The 19,047-nt window shown below is 42.6% G+C and overlaps 1 protein-coding gene across 2 annotated transcripts in view; it reads left to right on the forward strand.

Moving 5' to 3' along the window:
- The window catches only part of LOC126457339 (ralBP1-associated Eps domain-containing protein 2), a 138,671-nt gene that overhangs the window by 93,130 nt on the left and 26,494 nt on the right, over positions 1–19,047 (forward strand). For both annotated transcript variants that reach the window (XM_050093552.1, XM_050093553.1), the window contains one exon: positions 13,009–13,105. In XM_050093552.1, the coding sequence (XP_049949509.1) occupies positions 13,009–13,105 (97 nt within the window). The remainder of the gene's footprint in view (positions 1–13,008; positions 13,106–19,047) is intronic.

Raw genomic sequence — 19,047 nt, forward strand, 5'->3', positions numbered from 1 at the left:
GGCCCCGCCTGTCAGATTCCGGATAGGGTGGCCCGCAGACTACAGCGCTGGGCCTTGTTCCTCTCTAAGTACCATTATGACATTCATTTTCGCCCTACCGGACAGCATGCCAACGCAGATGCTCTTTCCCGTCTTCTGGTGGGCCCGGATCCTAAGTTCGATCGAAAAGAGATTATGTGTTTTCATTTGGATGTGGCGTCCTGCCAAGCGGTTGATGGCTACCCGATCACTAGTTCTAGAGTCGCCAGGGAAACGGCAGCTGACCTGGTTCTCTGGCAAGTACTTCGCCTCATTCAGCAGGGGTGGTCATCCCGACCTCCAGGCTGGGCCTCTGACCCTCTTCGTAATTATTTTGTTCTACGAGACTGCCTCTCTGTGCTGGAAGGAGTTCTCCTTCTGGCTACCGATGATACAGCTCCTCGCGTGGTTGTTCCTGCAAGTTTGCGAAGGGAAGTCCTCACGTTATTACATGAGGCGCACTGGGGTGTTTCCTGTACTAAAACCTTGGCTTGCAGACATGTGTACTGGCCCAGTATTGATAGAGAAATTGAGCACTTGGTGGCCACCTGTTCCCAGTGCACGAGCCAACAGGCATCTCCCAGGTCAGCGTTCTCTTCATGGCCGCCTGCAACCCAGGCATGGGAACGTGTTCACATCGATTTTGCAGGCCCGTTTCTCAATGGCTTTTGGCCCATTGTCATTGATGCTTATTCCCGATTCCCAAATGTGGTTGACTGCTCCTCAACCACTTCAGAAGTTGCAATTCAGGCACTAGCAAAAATCTTTTCTGTGGAAGGTCTGCCAGTCACCCTGGTCTCGGACAATGGACCTCAGTTTATGTCGCAGACCTTCCAGGATTTTTGTAGGCGCTTCGGTATTCGTCACGTTTGCTCTCCCCCCTTTCATCCAAAATCGAATGGGGAAGCCGAGCGCATGGTGTGCACATTTAAGACACAGATGAAAAAGTATGTGCACGAATTTCCTGCGGAGGAGGTGTTGACGTTTTTCCTGACGGCATACCGGACCACACCTATGGGAGAATGCAGCCCCGCAGAGCTCCTCCACGGGCACCAACCTAGTACTCTGCTGCACCTCCTTCGGCCCGGTCCTCGCCAGTCTTTGCAAAACGGAGTACCCGGCTTTCCACCGGGTATGTCGGTCTGGGCATGTGGGTTTGGACGCAATCCACGTTGGATACCGGCGGTGGTCCTGCGCCGAAATGGCTGCCGGATCTATACCTTGCAGACGGGGGACCGGGAGGTACGTCGTCACCAAAATCAGCTGCGTCCACGTTTGGGCACCCACTCTCCGACCCCTCGGGCACCGGCTTCCCCATTGCCGACACCTGTGTTGGTTTCTCAGGGGACGCTACCACCCCTCCCCCCTGTGATTCCGCCGCACTGTGATGGCTCTCAGCCTTGGCTGCCTCCAGTAGCTCCAGCACCGGCATCGCCATCGTTCGCGATGCCCCAGCGAGAGCCGGCCGGTTCACCTGTGGTCGTCCCTTCCCCATCGTCCCCGCCATTGGGTCTTGCCCCTCCCGGGGTGGACCGGGATCCAGAATTCGACGGCCTGTCTCCCGTTCTGTCCCGGGTTCTGGTGGTGGGACGACGGGGGCCTCTTCGTGTCGGTCACTTCCAGCCGTATTCTAAGGTTCCGGCTCGAGGGTTGGCAGATCCCCTCGACTCCAGCCTTCCAATGGACGTGGAGGTCATCACTCCTGCACGACGCTCCACCTTCCGACGCAGTGGATCACAGTGGCTTCACCGCCCAAAGGAGGAGGAGTGCAGTAGCCACCAGAAAGATCGCGGGAGGTGCACATCGGCACGGCGCATCACAGACGGTAGTTGCCACAAATAGAGTCCCGTCCACCAGAGGGCATGTGAGAATTCGGCCGCGACCTCTGCCAGCGGAACAACAACAACAACAACTCAGGCAGCATGGGCTGTGCCCAGTGAGTTCACATTGGGCATGCCTATGAGACAGTTCTCGGTTTACTCTGAAGTGTGACGGAAAACGTGAACCGTGTTACTACAACAAGGATGTCATTGTATGATTGGAGAAGGACTTAGAGGAACTCAATAGTAGCGTTCATGAACATGAAACATCTGACTATAAACTAAACTGCAGATAAACTAGCCCAATGCCAGTCAGGAGAGGCTTCAAAACAGACAAAAACAGTCCATTCCAAGTATATGAGAACATCAAACTGCTAGGAATAATGGTGAGCCAGCTGCTCTCTAAAAACAAAAGCGGACAACTGTAAGCAACTTCCGGCCAAGACGAGAGACTGTTAGCAACACAACAAAGGCAGACTACAGTATTTGGTACAGAGGGTAGACTTTGTCAACACCAAAATACTCTCAAAAATGTGGGATGTTGGACTTCCTGTGTTGCAAAACATAATCTAGGAAAGTAAGGGCTGCAATTGGCTGATGTGTGTGGGGGGGTGATTCTGCAAGTTGGGAGTGAATGTTACGACCCTGACATCTTAAAGGGATCTCTGTGATTACCACACGTCCAACAAAATGCAAGGCAATTTAGTTACAGAGAATCGTGCAGATGTGTCACAAATACTCGTACAGTACACTGAGTGGAGCTGTGAAGATATGTAAGCCAGGCAATACCTAAGTCCCAATAAATTTGGGAGAAATACATCACAAAGTGAACCACATCAGGCTGTTTCTACTGGAAAGTAACTACCTTGGGGCAGAAACTAGCATGCTGTGAGAACAAACCACTGCCCATCTATACCTGCTAATGAACAATAATGGAAGAGTCAGCTATAAGAAAGTAAAGTATCCAACAAAGGAGTGGAACATAATCGGGAAGAATATCCACAAAGTGAGGAACTGACATAAGATTGTAGTGGTTAATAAAAAAGAAAAAGGGAAGAAAAGAAAAGAAAAAAAGGTTGAAAATGTAAGAAATGGTGAATAAAAAGGGGGTTTTAAAATCGTAAATGACCGTGAAAAAGGGAAAGAATGAAAATCAAATTGGACTTCATATTACAGAAAAACTATCGGACTTCGTGATTCGGAAAAGCTATTGTTGGGGTGGTCCTTGTGGCGTTTTTTAGCAAAAGTTAAACCAATTTCCACTACAGAAGGCTTCCTCTAAGCGACCCATGAATAGGTTGGCGTACGAGGGGGCCATCCTGGTACCCATGGCTGTTCCCTTTAATTGTTGGTATGTCTGGCCTTCAAAAGTGAAGAAGTTGTGGGTCAGGATGAAGCTGGCTAAGGTGATGAGGAAAGAGGTTTTAGGTAGGGTGGCAGGTGATCGGCGTGAAAGGAAGTGCTCCATCGCAGCGAGGCCCTGGACGTGTGGAATATTTGTGTATAAGGAAGTGGCATCAATGGTTACAAGGATGGTTTCCGGGGGTAACAGATTGGGTAAGGATTTCAGGCGTTCGAGAAAGTGTTTGGTGTCTTTGATGAAGGATGGGAGACTGCATGTAATGGGTTGAAGGTGTTGATCTACGTAGGCAGAGATGCGTTCTGTGGGGGCTTGGTAACCAGCTACAATGGGGCGGCCGGGATGATTGGGTTTGTGGATTTTAGGAAGAAGGTAGAAGGTAGGGGTGCGTGGTGTCGGTGGGGTCAGGAGGTTGATGGAGTCAGGTGAAAGGTTTTGCAGGGGGCCTAAGGTTCTGAGGATTCCTTGAAGCTCTACCTGGACATCGGGAATGGGGTTACCTTGGCAAACTTTGTAGGTGGTGTTGTCTGAAAGCTGACGCAGTCCCTCAGCCACATACTCCCGACGGTCAAGTACCACGGTTGTGGAACCCTTGTCCGCCGGAAGAATGACGATGGATCGGTCAGCCTTCAGATCACGGATAGCCTGGGCTTCAGCAGTGGTGATGTTGGGAGTAGGATTAAGGTTTTTTTAAGAAGGATTGAGATGCAAGGCTGGAAGTCAGAAATTCCTGGAAGGTTTGGAGAGGGTGATTTTGAGGAAGAGGAGGTGAGTCCCACTGTGACGGAGGACGGACCTCCTCTTCATCAAAATCACCCTCTCCAAACCTTCCACCAGGCCTCAATCTCCGCTAATTTCAAGTTGCCGCCACTCATACCTCACCTGTCATTCAACAACATCTTTGCCCCTGCACTCCTGCCTCGACTGACATCTCTGCCCAAACTCTTTGTCTCCAAATATGTCTGCTTGTGTCTGTATATGTGTGGATGGATAGGTGTGTGTGTGCGCGAGTGTATACCCGTCCTTTTTTCCCCCTAAGGTAAGTCTTTCCACTCCCGGGATTGGAATGACTCCTTACCCTCTCCCTTAAAACCCACATCCTTTCGTCTTTCCCTCTCCTTCCCTCTTTCCTGATGAGGCAACAGTTTGTTGCGAAAGCTTGAATTTTGTGTGTATGTTTGTGTTTGTTTGTGTGTCTGTCGACCTGCCAGCACTTTCATTTGGTAAGTCACATCATCTTTGTTTTTAGATATATTTTTCCTACGTGGAATGTTTCCCTCTATTATAATTATATAGATAGATAGATAGATAGGTAGAGAGAGAGAGAGAGAGAGAGAGAGAGAGAGAGAGAGAGAGAGAGGGAAACATTCCACGTGGGAAAAATATATCTAAAAACAAAGATGATGAGACTTACCAAACAAAAGAAGGGAGAGGGTAAGGAGTCATTCCAGTCCCGGGAGCGGAAAGACTTACCTTAGGGGGAAAAAAGGACAGGTATACACACGCGCGCGCGCGCGCGCGCGCGCACACACACACATATCCATCCGCACATACACAGACACAAGCAGACATTTGTAAAGGCCATTTTATGTTCAGTTGTTTTAATTTTGTAGACTTGGGATGTGAACGCAAAAGAACGAGGTCATCAACTTGATAGGTTTGTTAATTCCTGTTCTTCTGTCATTTTTGTCGTCGTACCTGAGGAAACAAACTGTCTCAGCCGTTGCGCTCTTACAACACCTCACGACCGAAGCACCAGCGCTTAGCTCGGTCGTCGACTGTTTTCCCGTCGTCTGCTGTGTTTGGCCGGGTTCATTGACCAGCTCCACTATGTTTACATTCCGGCCGGTTGGCGCCCACGCGTCAGCTGATGGCGCGCCGCAATTGTTATTGCTACTTCGTGGCGGGGAGTGCATAACTGTACTGGGGAACGGCGGCGGATTCCGTGGAGGGTTATGATTTGTCATGTGTGAATTTTGTGTGTTCCACATATTCTGTCATTGATTGTTGGGATTGTTGTTGTTTCGGTGGTAATTATGTCTGTTATATGGCATGTTCTTGTCAAAGTAGCCCGGGTTGTACCGGTTATTCTCACGTCTCCCATTGCGGTTGTTGTTGTACTGTCTGTGATTTTCATTTTGCATGTAGTTACCATTTTGATATGGGTGATAATTATTGTTGTTATTATTATTCCACGAATTTCTGCGGTTGTTCCTACCGTCATACACGTTTCCATTTGAATATGTTTCGCACGCAGGCATTGTACCGTGTCGCGGTGCAGAGGGATGGTTCCACCAACCACCGTCACTACGGTTCCTTTGGGGTGGGTGCTGATTTTGGTTACTAACATGAGTAAAATTTGAATGGCGTGAATCACCTCTGTAAACTACGTCCATTTGATCTAAGAAGTTTAAGAAAGTCTTGACATCATTCTCTGGTACTCCTATTAATCTGTCTCAGTATGGAAAGGGTAAGTGGTTCTTTAAAGCGTCAATTATCACTGGCAAGTCGGCTGGTTTGGTCCAGTACAGTGTCTTGTCTAGGTACCTCTCAAAGTATTGTCTTAATGTCTCTTTTTTAGGGTCATAGGCCTCGGGGTTGCACACTTCTCTCCTTAGACTCTGTTGCTCATTCTCGGACCAGAATTCGTCCAAGAAGGCTTGTTCGAACTTTTCAAACGTAAGGCACTGCCGCTTCATAGCGGCACCCCACTTAGCTGCTCGTCCTCTCATGAGATTGGTGACGTATCTGATTTTATCGACTTCTGACCCACTACATGGAAAAACACCGTCAAATGATCTAATAAACACAATAGGGTGGACTTTGTGCTTGTCCTCACTGGAAAATGTCTGGAAATACCCATGTCTTACAAACGTGTCATCGGCCTTGCCAGTTGGTATAGCACTATTGACGTGGTTTGTGTCACTTGCTACTCTAGGTGTCATACCGTAATATTGCTCGTTTGGTGGAAAAGAAAGCAGCACATTGTAATTTTGACTTGTAATAGCCGTAATTTTTCCCGCGGGCATGCAGCTTTACTGTATGATTACATGATGATGGCGTCCTCTTGGGTAAAATATTCCGGAGGTAAAATAGTCCCCCATTCGGATCTCCGGGCGGGGACTACTCAAGAGGATGTCGTTATCAGGAGAAAGAAAACTGGCGTTCTACGGATCGGAGCGTGGAATGTCAGATCCCTTAATCGGGCAGGTAGGTTAGAAAATTTAAAAAGGGAAATGGATAGGTTGAAGTTAGATATAGTGGGAATTAGTGAAGTTCAGTGGCAGGAGGAACAAGACTTCTGGTCAGGTGACTACAGGGTTATAAACACAAAATCAAATAGGGGTAATGCAGGAGTAGGTTTAATAATGAATAGGAAAATAGGAATGCGGGTAAGCTACTACAAACAGCATAGTGAACGCATTATTGTGGCCAAGATAGATACGAAGCCCACGCCTACTACAGTAGTACAAGTTTATATGCCAACTAGCTCTGCAGATGACGAAGAAATTGAAGAAATGTATGATGAAATAAAAGAAATTATTCAGATTGTGAAGGGAGACGAAAATTTAATAGTCATGGGTGACTGGAATTCGAGTGTAGGAAAAGGGAGAGAAGGAAACATAGTAGGTGAATATGGATTGGGGGACAGAAATGAAAGAGGAAGCCGCCTGGTCGAATTTTGCACAGAGCACAACATAATCATAACTAACACTTGGTTTAAGAATCATGAAAGAAGGTTGTATACATGGAAGAACCCTGGAGATACTAAAAGGTATCAGATAGATTATATAATGGTAAGACAGAGATTTAGGAACCAGGTTTTAAATTGTAAGACATTTCCAGGGGCAGATGTGGACTGACCACAATCTATTGGTTATGACCTGTAGATTAAAACTGAAGAAACTGCAAAAAGGTGGGAATTTAAGGAGATGGGACCTGGATAAACTAAAAGAACCAGAGGTTGTACAGAGATTCAGGGAGAGCATAAGGGAGCAATTGACAGGAATGGGGGAAAGAAATACAGTAGAAGAAGAATGGGTAGCTTTGAGGGATGAAGTAGTGAAGGCAGCAGAGGATCAAGTAGGTAAAAAGACAAGGGCTAGTAGAAATCCTTGGGTAACAGAAGAAATATTGAATTTAATTGACGAAAGGAGAAAATATAAAAATGCAGTAAGTGAAACAGGCAAAAAGGAATACAAACGTCTCAAAAATGAGATCGACAGGAAGTGCAAAATGGCTAAGCAGGGATGGCTAGAGGACAAATGTAAGGATGTAGAGGCCTATCTCACTAGGGGTAAGATAGATACCGCCTACAGGAAAATTAAAGAGACCTTTGGAGATAAGAGAACGACTTGTATGAATATCAAGAGCTCAGATGGAAATCCAGTTCTAAGCAAAGAAGGGAAAGCAGAAAGGTGGAAGGAGTATATAGAGGGTCTATACAAGGGCGATGTACTTGAGGACAATATTATGGAAATGGAAGAGGATGTAGGTGAAGATGAAATGGGAGATATGATACTGCGTGAAGAGTTTGACAGAGCACTGAAAGACCTGAGTCGAAACAAGGCCCCCGGAGTAGACAATATTCCATTGGAACTACTGACGGCCGTGGGAGAGCCAGTCCTGACAAAACTCTACCATCTGGTGAGCAAGATGTATGAAACAGGCGAAATACTCTCAGACTTCAAGAAGAATATAATAATTCCAATCCCAAAGAAAGCAGGTGTTGACAGATGTGAAAATTACCGAACTATCAGCTTAATAAGTCACAGCTGCAAAATACTAACACGAATTCTTTACAGACGAATGGAAAAACTAGTAGAAGCCAACCTCGGGGAAGATCAGTTTGGATTCCGTAGAAACACTGGAACACGTGAGGCAATACTGACCTTACGACTTATCTTAGAAGAAAGATTAAGGAAAGGCAAACCTACGTTTCTAGCATTTGTAGACTTAGAGAAAGCTTTTGACAATGTTGACTGGAATACTCTCTTTCAAATTCTAAAGGTGGCAGGGGTAAAATACAGGGAGCGAAAGGCTATTTACAATTTGTACAGAAACCAGATGGCAGTTATAAGAGTCGAGGGACATGAAAGGGAAGCAGTGGTTGGGAAGGGAGTAAGACAGGGTTGTAGCCTCTCCCCGATGTTGTTCAATCTGTATATTGAGCAAGCAGTAAAGGAAACAAAAGAAAAATTCGGAGTAGGTATTAAAATTCATGGAGAAGAAATAAAAACTTTGAGGTTCGCCGATGACATTGTAATTCTGTCCGAGACAGCAAAGGACAGAGCAGTTGAATGGAATGGACAGTGTCTTGAAAGGAGGATATAAGATGAACATCAACAAAAGCAAAACAAGGATAATGGAATGTAGTCTAATTAAGTCGGGTGATGCTGAGGGAATTAGATTAGGAAATGAGGCACTTAAAGTAGTAAAGGAGTTTTGCTATTTGGGGAGCAAAATAACTGATGATGGTCGAAGTAGAGAGGATATAAAATGTAGGCTGGCAATGGCAAGGAAAGCGTTTCTGAAGAAGAGAAATTTGTTAACATCCAGTATAGATTTAAGTGTCAGGAAGTCATTTCTGAAAGTATTCGTATGGAGTGTAGCCATGTATGGAAGTGAAACATGGACGATAAATAGTTTGGACAAGAAGAGAATAGAAGCTTTCGAAATGTGGTGCTACAGAAGAATGCTGAAGATTAGATGGGTAGATCACATAACTAATGAGGAAGTATTGAATAGGATTGGGGAGAAGAGAAGTTTGTGGCACAACTTGACCAGAAGAAGGGATCGGTTGGTAGGACATGTTCTGAGGCATCAAGGGATCACCAATTTAGTATTGGAGGGCAGCGTGGAGGGTAAAAATCGTAGAGGGAGACCAAGAGATGAATACACTAAGCAGATTCAGAAGGATGTAGGTTGCAGTAGGTACTGGGAGATGAAGAAGCTTGCACAGGATAGAGTAGCATGGAGAGGTGCATCAAACCAGTCTCAGGACTGAAGACCACAACAACAACAACAATAGGTGATTCCACAATAGGTGTTCTGTCTGTGTCATTAGCCATGGTTTTAGCTATTTTGTCGTTCCCTGATGATGCATTTGCACCAATCGCCAAACACGGCACAACATTGTCTCGTAATTTTGTCGCTTTGTCTTCTATGTGTTTTGTCTCGTCTTTAACATGTGTCTTTGTTTTTGAAAGTATGTCTTTTGTAATTGTTTCAAGTTTTTTGTCCAGATAGTCGTCACATAATTTACATTCATGTACAATTCTCTCGGCCATGTTGGTGTCGTCATTTAGTGACGCGAAGTCCGCTCGGTCTTCTAATTTTTCTATCTTTTCTTTGAGGTGGGTTTGTTCAAGAACTACCATTGTGAGCTGTTGGAATATTTCCCACTTCTTCAGTCAGCTTTTCTTGGGTGGAGCTAGCTGAAGTGTGGGCCTGAGCTAACTCTTCCACACGGGTGTTCACTTCCTGCTGCACATTAACTATTTGAGTTAACTGATTCTCACATCGGGTGATATTGTTTTTTGTTTCATGTGTGAATGTAACCAAAGTTTCTTCCTGTTTAGTGACTCGGTCGGACAATGTCTCAAATAGCTGGCTGAGCTGTTGAGTGGTGTTATTTAATTCTGTCATCTGTTTTGTCATTCGTTCAAAATTTTTGGTCATAGTATGGTTTAATACGTCAAATTTTTCATCGCTTTTATCTAGCCGTTGTTTAAAGTCCTGACCAAGTGCATCCAGTTTTGCGTCAATTTTCTGACTAACATCTCGTTTCATGTCTGCAAATAACTCTAATAGTCGGTCCAGTTTGTCAGTCTCCTGTGTCCGATTTGTGTCACGTTGCTGAATTTGTCTCATATTCGGTTCTGACATTGATGTTAACAATGGCGCTGATGGTGTAGTCTCGTGTCCATTCCACATTTCGTCATTTAAAGTCGCCATCTGTGTATTATCACAAATGTTGCTAGTTTGAGGCAAAATCATTGCATTGATCTGTGAACTCGTCCATGGAGGGAAATGCGGACTTTCTTGTTGGTTGAAAGATGAATCTACTTCACTTAACTCATCTGCCGAAACTCTCTCTACCTTACCGCGTTCCATTGTAATAGGATGTGTAATTGTAAGTCAAAAAGGGAATAATATAAGTCTGATTAATAAAGATTTGACTCAAATTTAGAATGAAATATTTTCTCGTCAATGTAAATGATTTCTCTATTGCAAACAATGGTTGAGAAAGATGCAGCAGGGCAGACAAAATTTTTCATAACAAATGACTGTTTGGCGGTCAAATTCACGATCTTCATATGCTACAACAATACTATAATTACCACAAACTACAATAGAGATAGATAATTTTGGAAAAATCTAGAAGAAAATTACAGGATGTGTGGAAAAGGAAAAATGGATTCTGCAGTTGGCTATTGAATGTTTGAATGAAACATAATTGTGTGACTCACCATTAAATTTTCTGTCCTGCAGCGGCTGGTCAAACACTTCTGCGTAAATCGTATTCGGCAAAATATGGATTTTCTTAATACATCTCCATCGGATAATCACCAAAAGGTCTCAAAATAACAGTTTTGCATCAATATATGCCATGAAAAGAAAATAGATTGAATTAGTTACAAAAGTCTTTACAATATTGTTGTATAATCATTTGCTTAGGTACAATTAAGTTGGTGTTTTCGTTACCGTTTAAACTTCAGGATTTTTGTTTATTCTCTGTTGGGAAAAGATACAAATTAAAGTTTCAAATTCGCTCAAAAACGACACATCCGAAAATTACGTCCTGTCGCGGGAGCCAGTTTTAGTGGTTAATAAAAAAAGAAAAAGAGAGAAGAAAAGAAAAAGAAAAAGAAAAGGTTGAAAATGTGGGAAGAAATCGTAAGTGAAAATGTTTTTTTTTTTTTTTTAATCGTTAACGACCATGAAAAAAAGGGAAAGAAAGAAAGAAAGAAATGCAAATTGGACTTTGTATTACAGAAAAGCTATCGGACTTCGTGATTCGGAAAAGCTATTGTTGGGGTGGTCCTTGTGGCGTTTTTGAGCAAAAGTTAAACTAATTTCCACTACAAAAATTATTGAAAAAGAAGAGAGAATAACAAAATGTAACTGACAGGGGGAAATGGCGCAGATAAGGTTTCATCCTTTACCAGGTTAACATGTCTTCTTTCGTGCGGCGTCCAGGTCTTCAAAAATCTCCTTCAATTCTGCGTGAAAAGTCTGCTCCAAAATCTTGCAGTAAGTTTCATTGTCCAGGAATTTGTAATGTATCCAAAACCGTCTTGATATTAAATGGAATTTATTTTAGTTGCTTCTCTCCATCCTCCGAATTTCATAACAACTTCCACAATGTCTACACATTAAAATCAGATCAAGACTAGCTAATAAGTTTTTTACGTCAGCATCAGATCATGTCGGCATTAAGCTTCCGCTCTCGAGAGACAATTAAGACACGAATAGAAAACAAAAAAAGAGTTACAATTTTAGTATTTTCTCTGCCGTCGAGCGCTCATACCGCTGCGACGGGATATTTTTTATCTGAGGGAACGAGTGTAGCGCGGTGAAATTCAAAGTCCCGCTACAAGATCAACATGGAACAAAATAGTTCACAAAAGAATACCAAGGAAAGAAAAGCTTCACAAAATACATTTGTCAGGGACTGTCAGGGGAACAAACTAAGCATCTGAGGTGGATGATGTAGCTGTGCCTGTTAACTGTCGTATGTTAATGCATGTTATCACATACCAAGGGGTACTGCTAGTCGTTCACTGAAATTAGAAAGAGGACAAGTGACTGTTTTTAAATATTACGTGCTGAATCAAGAGAAACAGAAGAGATTAGTGAGGAAGAAATTGGTGACACAAACACAGCAGGGCAATGAAGCAGCCAAGATGAAAATTCTAATAGGCACTCCATGCTAGCAGTGCACGAGCACTAATTTCAATTCGGAGGAGTGGCAGCAGGAAAAGTTTGAGTCGTGATATTATACTCGTATTCATCAGTAGGTTTGAGTAATTTATATAGCTGGACTGTGCTGTCCTTTTTTGAATACTTGCGTGTTTTTGATAGTCTTTTATAAGAAAAGTTAAGACTATAACTTCTTAAGCTATCCTCTTTAATGGGTGCCAAAAAGTCCTTCCTTTATTTCCACAATAACCTTTTGCCATGTGTCTGATCTTCATAGTATACTTATTAGGTGTTTACCCATGAGAGGCGCATCTTTGAAAATGTGCTTAATACTTTCTACCAGACCATATATATCTGCCTTAATGTTTGTAAGTGTTCTTGGGAAGGTAACCATCCAATTTGTCAACAGATATGTAAGTTTTGTTCAGATTTCACATTGACACAACCACTCCCATGCTGTCAGTCAGAATATATGGACACAGACCAACTATACCATGCAACGTAATGACAAAGATGAAGCTACCTATCTCGTCCTCAAGTTTATCCACATCCGACACTTACATACAAGGACTTTAGGACTCCTGAATAATTTTAATGATATTTTCACCCTTTTTGATCACAGCCATCCTCACTCCCCTTTTTTATTTACATCCTGTAACTCACTCCCTCCCTCCCTCCCTCCCTCTTTATCATGCCTAGTGAACAGAATTAATATTTTTCCCATTGCCCATTGTGTTAATACTGATTTTGTAAATCCTAGTTACTTTTTTTGATACTTGTTGAGCCCGCCTTACTGCCTGGTGTGCTATGATTAAATGACTTGTGTTTTTTTAAATAAGTACAATTCAGAGAGATAAAATAAATCGTTTCTCTTTCGATTGTCAGGTGCATCTGATGCTGGAGTTGGTGTCCTTCCTGAACAGGATAGCCCACAGGATGACAGTCAGCAACAAAGGCACCAGCATGAGCCATCAACTTCTAGGTGAGAATTTTAGTGAACCATTTCATTATACTCCATGAAGTTTAAGGTAATAGGGTGACAGAGCTGACTATGATTTTTTAATTTTTTTTATCAATATACAGTTGCATATCTATTGTAGGGGGAGGGTAAGCTTTCTTTCTAAAGTCTGTTTCTCTTTCATATTATCTGCTCATCATTACTGCAACATTCTGGTTTGATATTGCAAGAATGTTATTTTTAGTTGCATTTTACTGAAAGATTCAAAATGTTCTCTTGGATATTGTAATTGCAGTAACACTAATCATTATAAGGTTTCAGTCAAAGTTATAGAAATATTAGCAATTAGACACAAATAATAAAAATTAGATTGGAAACATCACTGTAGTACTTTATACGATAGTTGTTGTTGAATAAAAAGCGGTCATGCTGCTGGAAAGCCGGAAAGGAAGATATTAAGTTAGTAAGATAATATGTTGTTGTGATACACACATTCTTCATTGTGCAGTTTGACTATGTTAGCTTTATATGTAGAAAGTAAAGTCAATGTATGGTCTCTGTAAATCAGTTGATGTAGATACCAATATAATTCCATCAGCAATACCTTTTCTAAATCTTTCCCCCATCATAGCTAGTTCTTTTGCAACCAGTGATTTGATCCTAGTTTGCAGTAGCTGAAAATTGTGTGCTAAAAATGACCTTTAGCTCTTCTTTTTGCACAAAGCAACACAAGGTCTACATTAGAGAGTTGGAATTGACCTACCCTTTTTCTATTGCAAAGGTTAATGATATGTGTGACAATCTGTTTCTTAAATTACAACATTATTAAATGGGGTAAGATGTTACAGCAGGTGCTAGTGTGTTCCAGATTTTCTGTATACCTACTTATTCTCGCTCCATCCCAAGGGCGCCTATACAGTTGTTTGTAGGTGGGAAGGGCTAGACATTGGTTACTGGAGTATTTTTAATATTTTTGAAGATGAATTGTGACTTACAAGTAGCATTAAAAATGTTCCGGTTCCGATCTTGTTAAAAACCTGTGCAATGCTAACTTTTAAATTGTGAGAGAACACCACCTGACTACACCATACTTTTTTCCTTTCCCTAAGAGGTGGGGGGTGTCTTACCCTGGGTATGGGTACCCTTGCTCCATCCTGCCACCCGCCTTTCTATTGCCTATAGCAGTGCTGTTCATGCAGTCCAAGAAGACACTTGATCAGGTCATTGATGGGAATACCTGGATTAGCAGATACTGATATACATTGACTGATTTGAATGATTTCCATTCATCAGCAACTTAGCTAACAGACAACACAATGTTTAATGCATACAAAGTGTCAATAAATAGGATAATTTCAAACTAAGTCACACATTTCAATGGTCATTAACTTTGTGTTTCAATTCTGGCTTTGTAGCAGATCTCATTGTATTTGGATTGTGTTAAAACTACTGCTATCATGTTGCTTATTAGGAGGAAACATTAAATGTATAAAACTATGCTTAAATGAATGTCACCAATAATTGTTGGTTGGTTTTTTTTTCCCCCATAATTCTGTGTGTATTTGATATGTCATGTGACCGCTCTTTCCATTTGAAAATGACTAGTTGCATCCAAGATTGCTTCTTTCAAAATGACGATCATGTTGGTAACATAGCCTCACAGGTTTTCCTCCCCTTGCATCTCATATTACTTGACTTTAAATGTCTATTTATCCACCTTTTTTATTTTAGAAGAGTCACTTTACACCTGTGAACAACCCTGTATTACAATAAACATGACTGAAATGTAATTTCTAAAAAATAATCTGAGTAAATATAGCAGATTACAGTCTACATGGCTTCAGCCCAGTCCTTGTGAAGAAGAAACAGATCTGAGAAAGTGTAAGGGAGATACTGGTATTACCAACATGACGTATCTGGTATGTTCTAAAACATTGTGACTTGTATGACTTAATAGCAGTGATATGATCAAAATGGAAGCCATGTTAGTGAAAGTTAGTCCATAAACCAAATATCAAAAAATTGTACACTTTAAATTACTGGATCTGCATAGAAGTCTGTGAATATTTTGCTGACTTGAAATGTGCATTTGTAGATTGTATCTTCAGAAGAGAGGAAATGTGGCATAAAATTTTTGTTTTGGTAAGGGATTCAGGTGGCAAAAATGTGACAGTTCTTGATTTGGGTGTATTCATTAAATTGTAATCTTTTTATATTAATGTTTCCAAAATGACCTGCGACAATTTTGTATAACAGCCAACATTTATTGGATGCTTGCATACAGAGTTGTGTAATGAGCAGATACTAAGCTTGCACGAGGTTACCGAGTGAGATAGAATGGTGGTTTGCACAGTGGACTCACATTTGGGGGGACGATGGTTCAAACCCATTTCCGGTTTCCTGAATTAGGTTTTCTGTGCTTTCCCTACATCTTTTCAGGCAAGAGACTGGATGGTTCCTTTGAGAGGACACAGCTGATGTCCTTCCCCGCCCTTTCTTTATCTGAGCTTCTGCTCCATCTTTAATGTCCTCTTTGCCAATAGTTTTTCAACATTTTCAACATCAATGTTATATACATTATTATCTTGAGTCTTCATGCCAACTCTTGGGTGGTGCAAGACTTGGAGGCTCTCCTTGGCAGTCTGTGCAGTGTTGGTAGGTCCATGCTCTATCTGCTGTGACGTAAGAATATATGCTGGTGAACTCCAACCACAGCGCACTGCTGCACTGCCTAAGGTGTACATCGGACAAATAAAAAAAAATAAAAAAAATTACTAAACAATTATTTGAATTAATACTGAATATCAGATACATAGAAACAACATATTTATGTGCTAATTAAACATCATACCCCTGATAGTAAAATTAATTACAGACATAACTGCTGATTTATAGACAAACAGAAAACTTTGCCTGACTAAAATTTATGGGAAAAATCCTGAATTTAATTCAGCAAAAATTGCGGACACTCATGGCTGCACATTAAAAACATTCACTTGCTAAGTTCCCCCTGTGGGTCCGGGGGTTAGAATAGGCCCGAGGTATTCCAGCCTGTCGTATGAGGCAACTAAAAGAAGTCTCGCATGTTTTGGCCTGTATGTGATTGTCCCCTGAGTGGTTTGATATCCAGTTTTTAGAATTTTTAATGAAAAGTGAGCCAATTGAGGAAGGATGCCTTACATGGTGCATTGTGTCCATCATGCGTTGAGACCTATCGCATCCTTTGTCGACGTGGATATGCACTTCTGCTCATTCTACAACTGGTGAGTGAGATCACCCTCCTGGGTGCATATTTTTCCATCAGCTGTGCAGTATCGTTTTCTACGCTGATGATAATGGACTTGTTTGCTTGGTTGTGCCTGATATCCAGCACGGTAGCTAGTCCATTGTGGCAGGGCAGCCATGTACCCTGTTGGTTGTAGCTCCCTGACCACACAGGGATCGCTCTGCTGATGCCTGCGCCGTTCACTCCTCACATATGCCGAGGAGTAGATGCCCGTCATCCTGGGGCATCGGGACTCCCAGCAGTGGCCATCCTGCCAGGCGGCGCCTGTGGGAAGAGCCCCTGGTAGGAGTGGATGGTATCATGGCGAATCTACATCTACATCTACATTTATACTCCGCAAGCCACCCAACGGTGTGTGGTGGAGGGCACTTTATGTGCCACTGTCATTACCTCCCTTTCCTGTTCTAGTCGCGTATGGTTCGCAGGAAGAACGACTGTCTGAAAGCCTCCGTGCGCGCTCTAATCTCTCTAATTTTACGTTCGTGATCTCCTCGGAAGGTATAAGTAGGGTGAAGCAATATATTCGATACCTCATCCAGAAATGCACCCTCTCGAAACCTGGCAAGCAAGCTACACCGCGATGCAGAGCGCCTCTCTTGCAGAGTCTGCCACTTGAGTTTGTTAAACATCTCCGTAACGCTATCACGGTTACCAAATAACCCTGTGACGAAACGTGCCGCTCTTCTTTGGATCTTCTCTATCTCCTCCGTCAACCCGATCTGTTACGGATCCCACACTGATGAGCAATACTCAAGTATAGGTCGAACGAGTGTTTTGTAAGCCACCTCCTTTGTTGATGGACTAAAGGACTCTCCCAATGAATCTCAACCTGGTACCCGCTTTACCAACAATTAATTTTATATGATCATTCCACTTCAAATCGTTCTGCACGCATACTCCCAGATATTATACAGAAGTAACTGCTACCAGTGTTTGTTCCGCTATCATATAATCATACAATAAAGGATCCTTCTTTCTATGTATTCGCAATACATTACATTTGTCTATGTTAAGGGTCAGTTGCCACTCCCTGCACCAAGTGCCTATCCGCTGCAGATCTTCCTGCATTTCGCTACAATTTTCTAATGCTGCAACTTATCTGTATACTACAGCATCATCCACGAAAAGGCGCATGGAACTTCCGACACTATCTACTAGGTCATTTATATATATTGTGAAAAGCAATGGTCCCATAACACTCCCCTGTGGCACGCCAGAAGTTACTTTAATGTCTGTAGACGTCTCTCCATTGAGAACAACATGCTGTGTTCTGTTTGCTAATAACTCTTCAATCCAGCCACACAGCTGGTCTGATACTCCGTAGGCTCTTACTTTGTTTATCAGGCGACAGTGCGGAACTGTATCGAACGCCTTCCGGAAGTCAAGAAAAATAGCATCTACCTGGGAGCCTGTATCTAATATTTTCTGGGTCTCATGAACAAATAAAGCGAGTTGGGTCTCACACGATTGCTGTTTCCGGAATCCATGTTGATTCCTACAGAGCAGATTCTGGGTTTCCAAAAACGACATGATACTCAAGCAAAAAATATGTTCTAAAATTCTACAACAGATCGACGTCAGAGATATAGGTCTATAGTTTTGCACGTCTGCTCGATGACCCTTCTTGAAGACTGGGACTACCTGTGCTCTTTTCCAATCATTTGGAACCTTTCATTCCTCTAGAGACTTGCGGTACACGGCTGTTAGAACGGGGGCAAGTTCTTTCGTGTACTCTGTGTAGAATCGAATTAGTACCCCGTCAGGCCCAGTGGACTTTCCTCTGTTGAGTGATTCCAGTTGCTCTTCTATTCCTTGGACACTTATTTCGATGTCAGCTATTTTTTCGTTTGCTCGAGGATTTAGGGAAGGAACTGCAGTGCGGTCTTCCTCTGTGAAACAGCTTTGGAAAAAGGTGTTTAGTATTTCAGCTTTACACGTGTCATCCTCTGTTTCAATGCCATCATCATCCCGGAGTGCCTGGATATGCTGTTTCGAGCCACTTACTGATTTAACGTAAGACCAGAACTTCCTAGGATTTTCTGTCAAGTCGGTACATAGAATTTTACTTTCGAATTCACTGAACGTTTCACGCATAGCCCTCCTTACGCTAACTTTGACATCATTTAGCTTCTGTTTGTCTGAGAGGTTTTGGCTGCGTTTAAACTTGGAGTGAAGCTCTCTTTGCTTTCGCAGTAGTTTCCTAACTTTGTTGTTGTACCACGATGGGTTTTTCCCGTCCCTCACAGTTTTACTCGGCATGTACGTGTCTAAAACGCATTTTACGATTGCCTTGAACTTTTTCCATAAACACTCAACATTGTCAGTGTCGGAACAGAAATTTTCGTTTTGATCTGTTAGGTAGTCTGAAATCTGCCTTCTATTACTCTTGCTAAACAGATAAACCTTCCTCCCTTTTTTTATATTCCTACTAACTTCCATATTCAGGGATGCTGCAACAGCCTTATGATCACTGATTCCCTGTTCTGTACATACAGAGTCGAAAAGTTCGGGTCTGTTTATCAGTAGGTCCAAGATGTTATCTCCACGAGTCGGTTCTCTGTTTAATTGCTCGAGGTAATTTTCGGATAGGGCACTCAGTATAATGTCACCCCTACCCTCCATGGCTATAAGGGATATTACAGGAACCATAGCGACTATAATAGTATGTCAGTTGGAGTTT

Source organism: Schistocerca serialis, chromosome 2 (genome assembly GCF_023864345.2).
Source record: "Schistocerca serialis cubense isolate TAMUIC-IGC-003099 chromosome 2, iqSchSeri2.2, whole genome shotgun sequence".
NCBI classification, from domain to species: Eukaryota; Metazoa; Arthropoda; class Insecta; order Orthoptera; family Acrididae; genus Schistocerca; species Schistocerca serialis.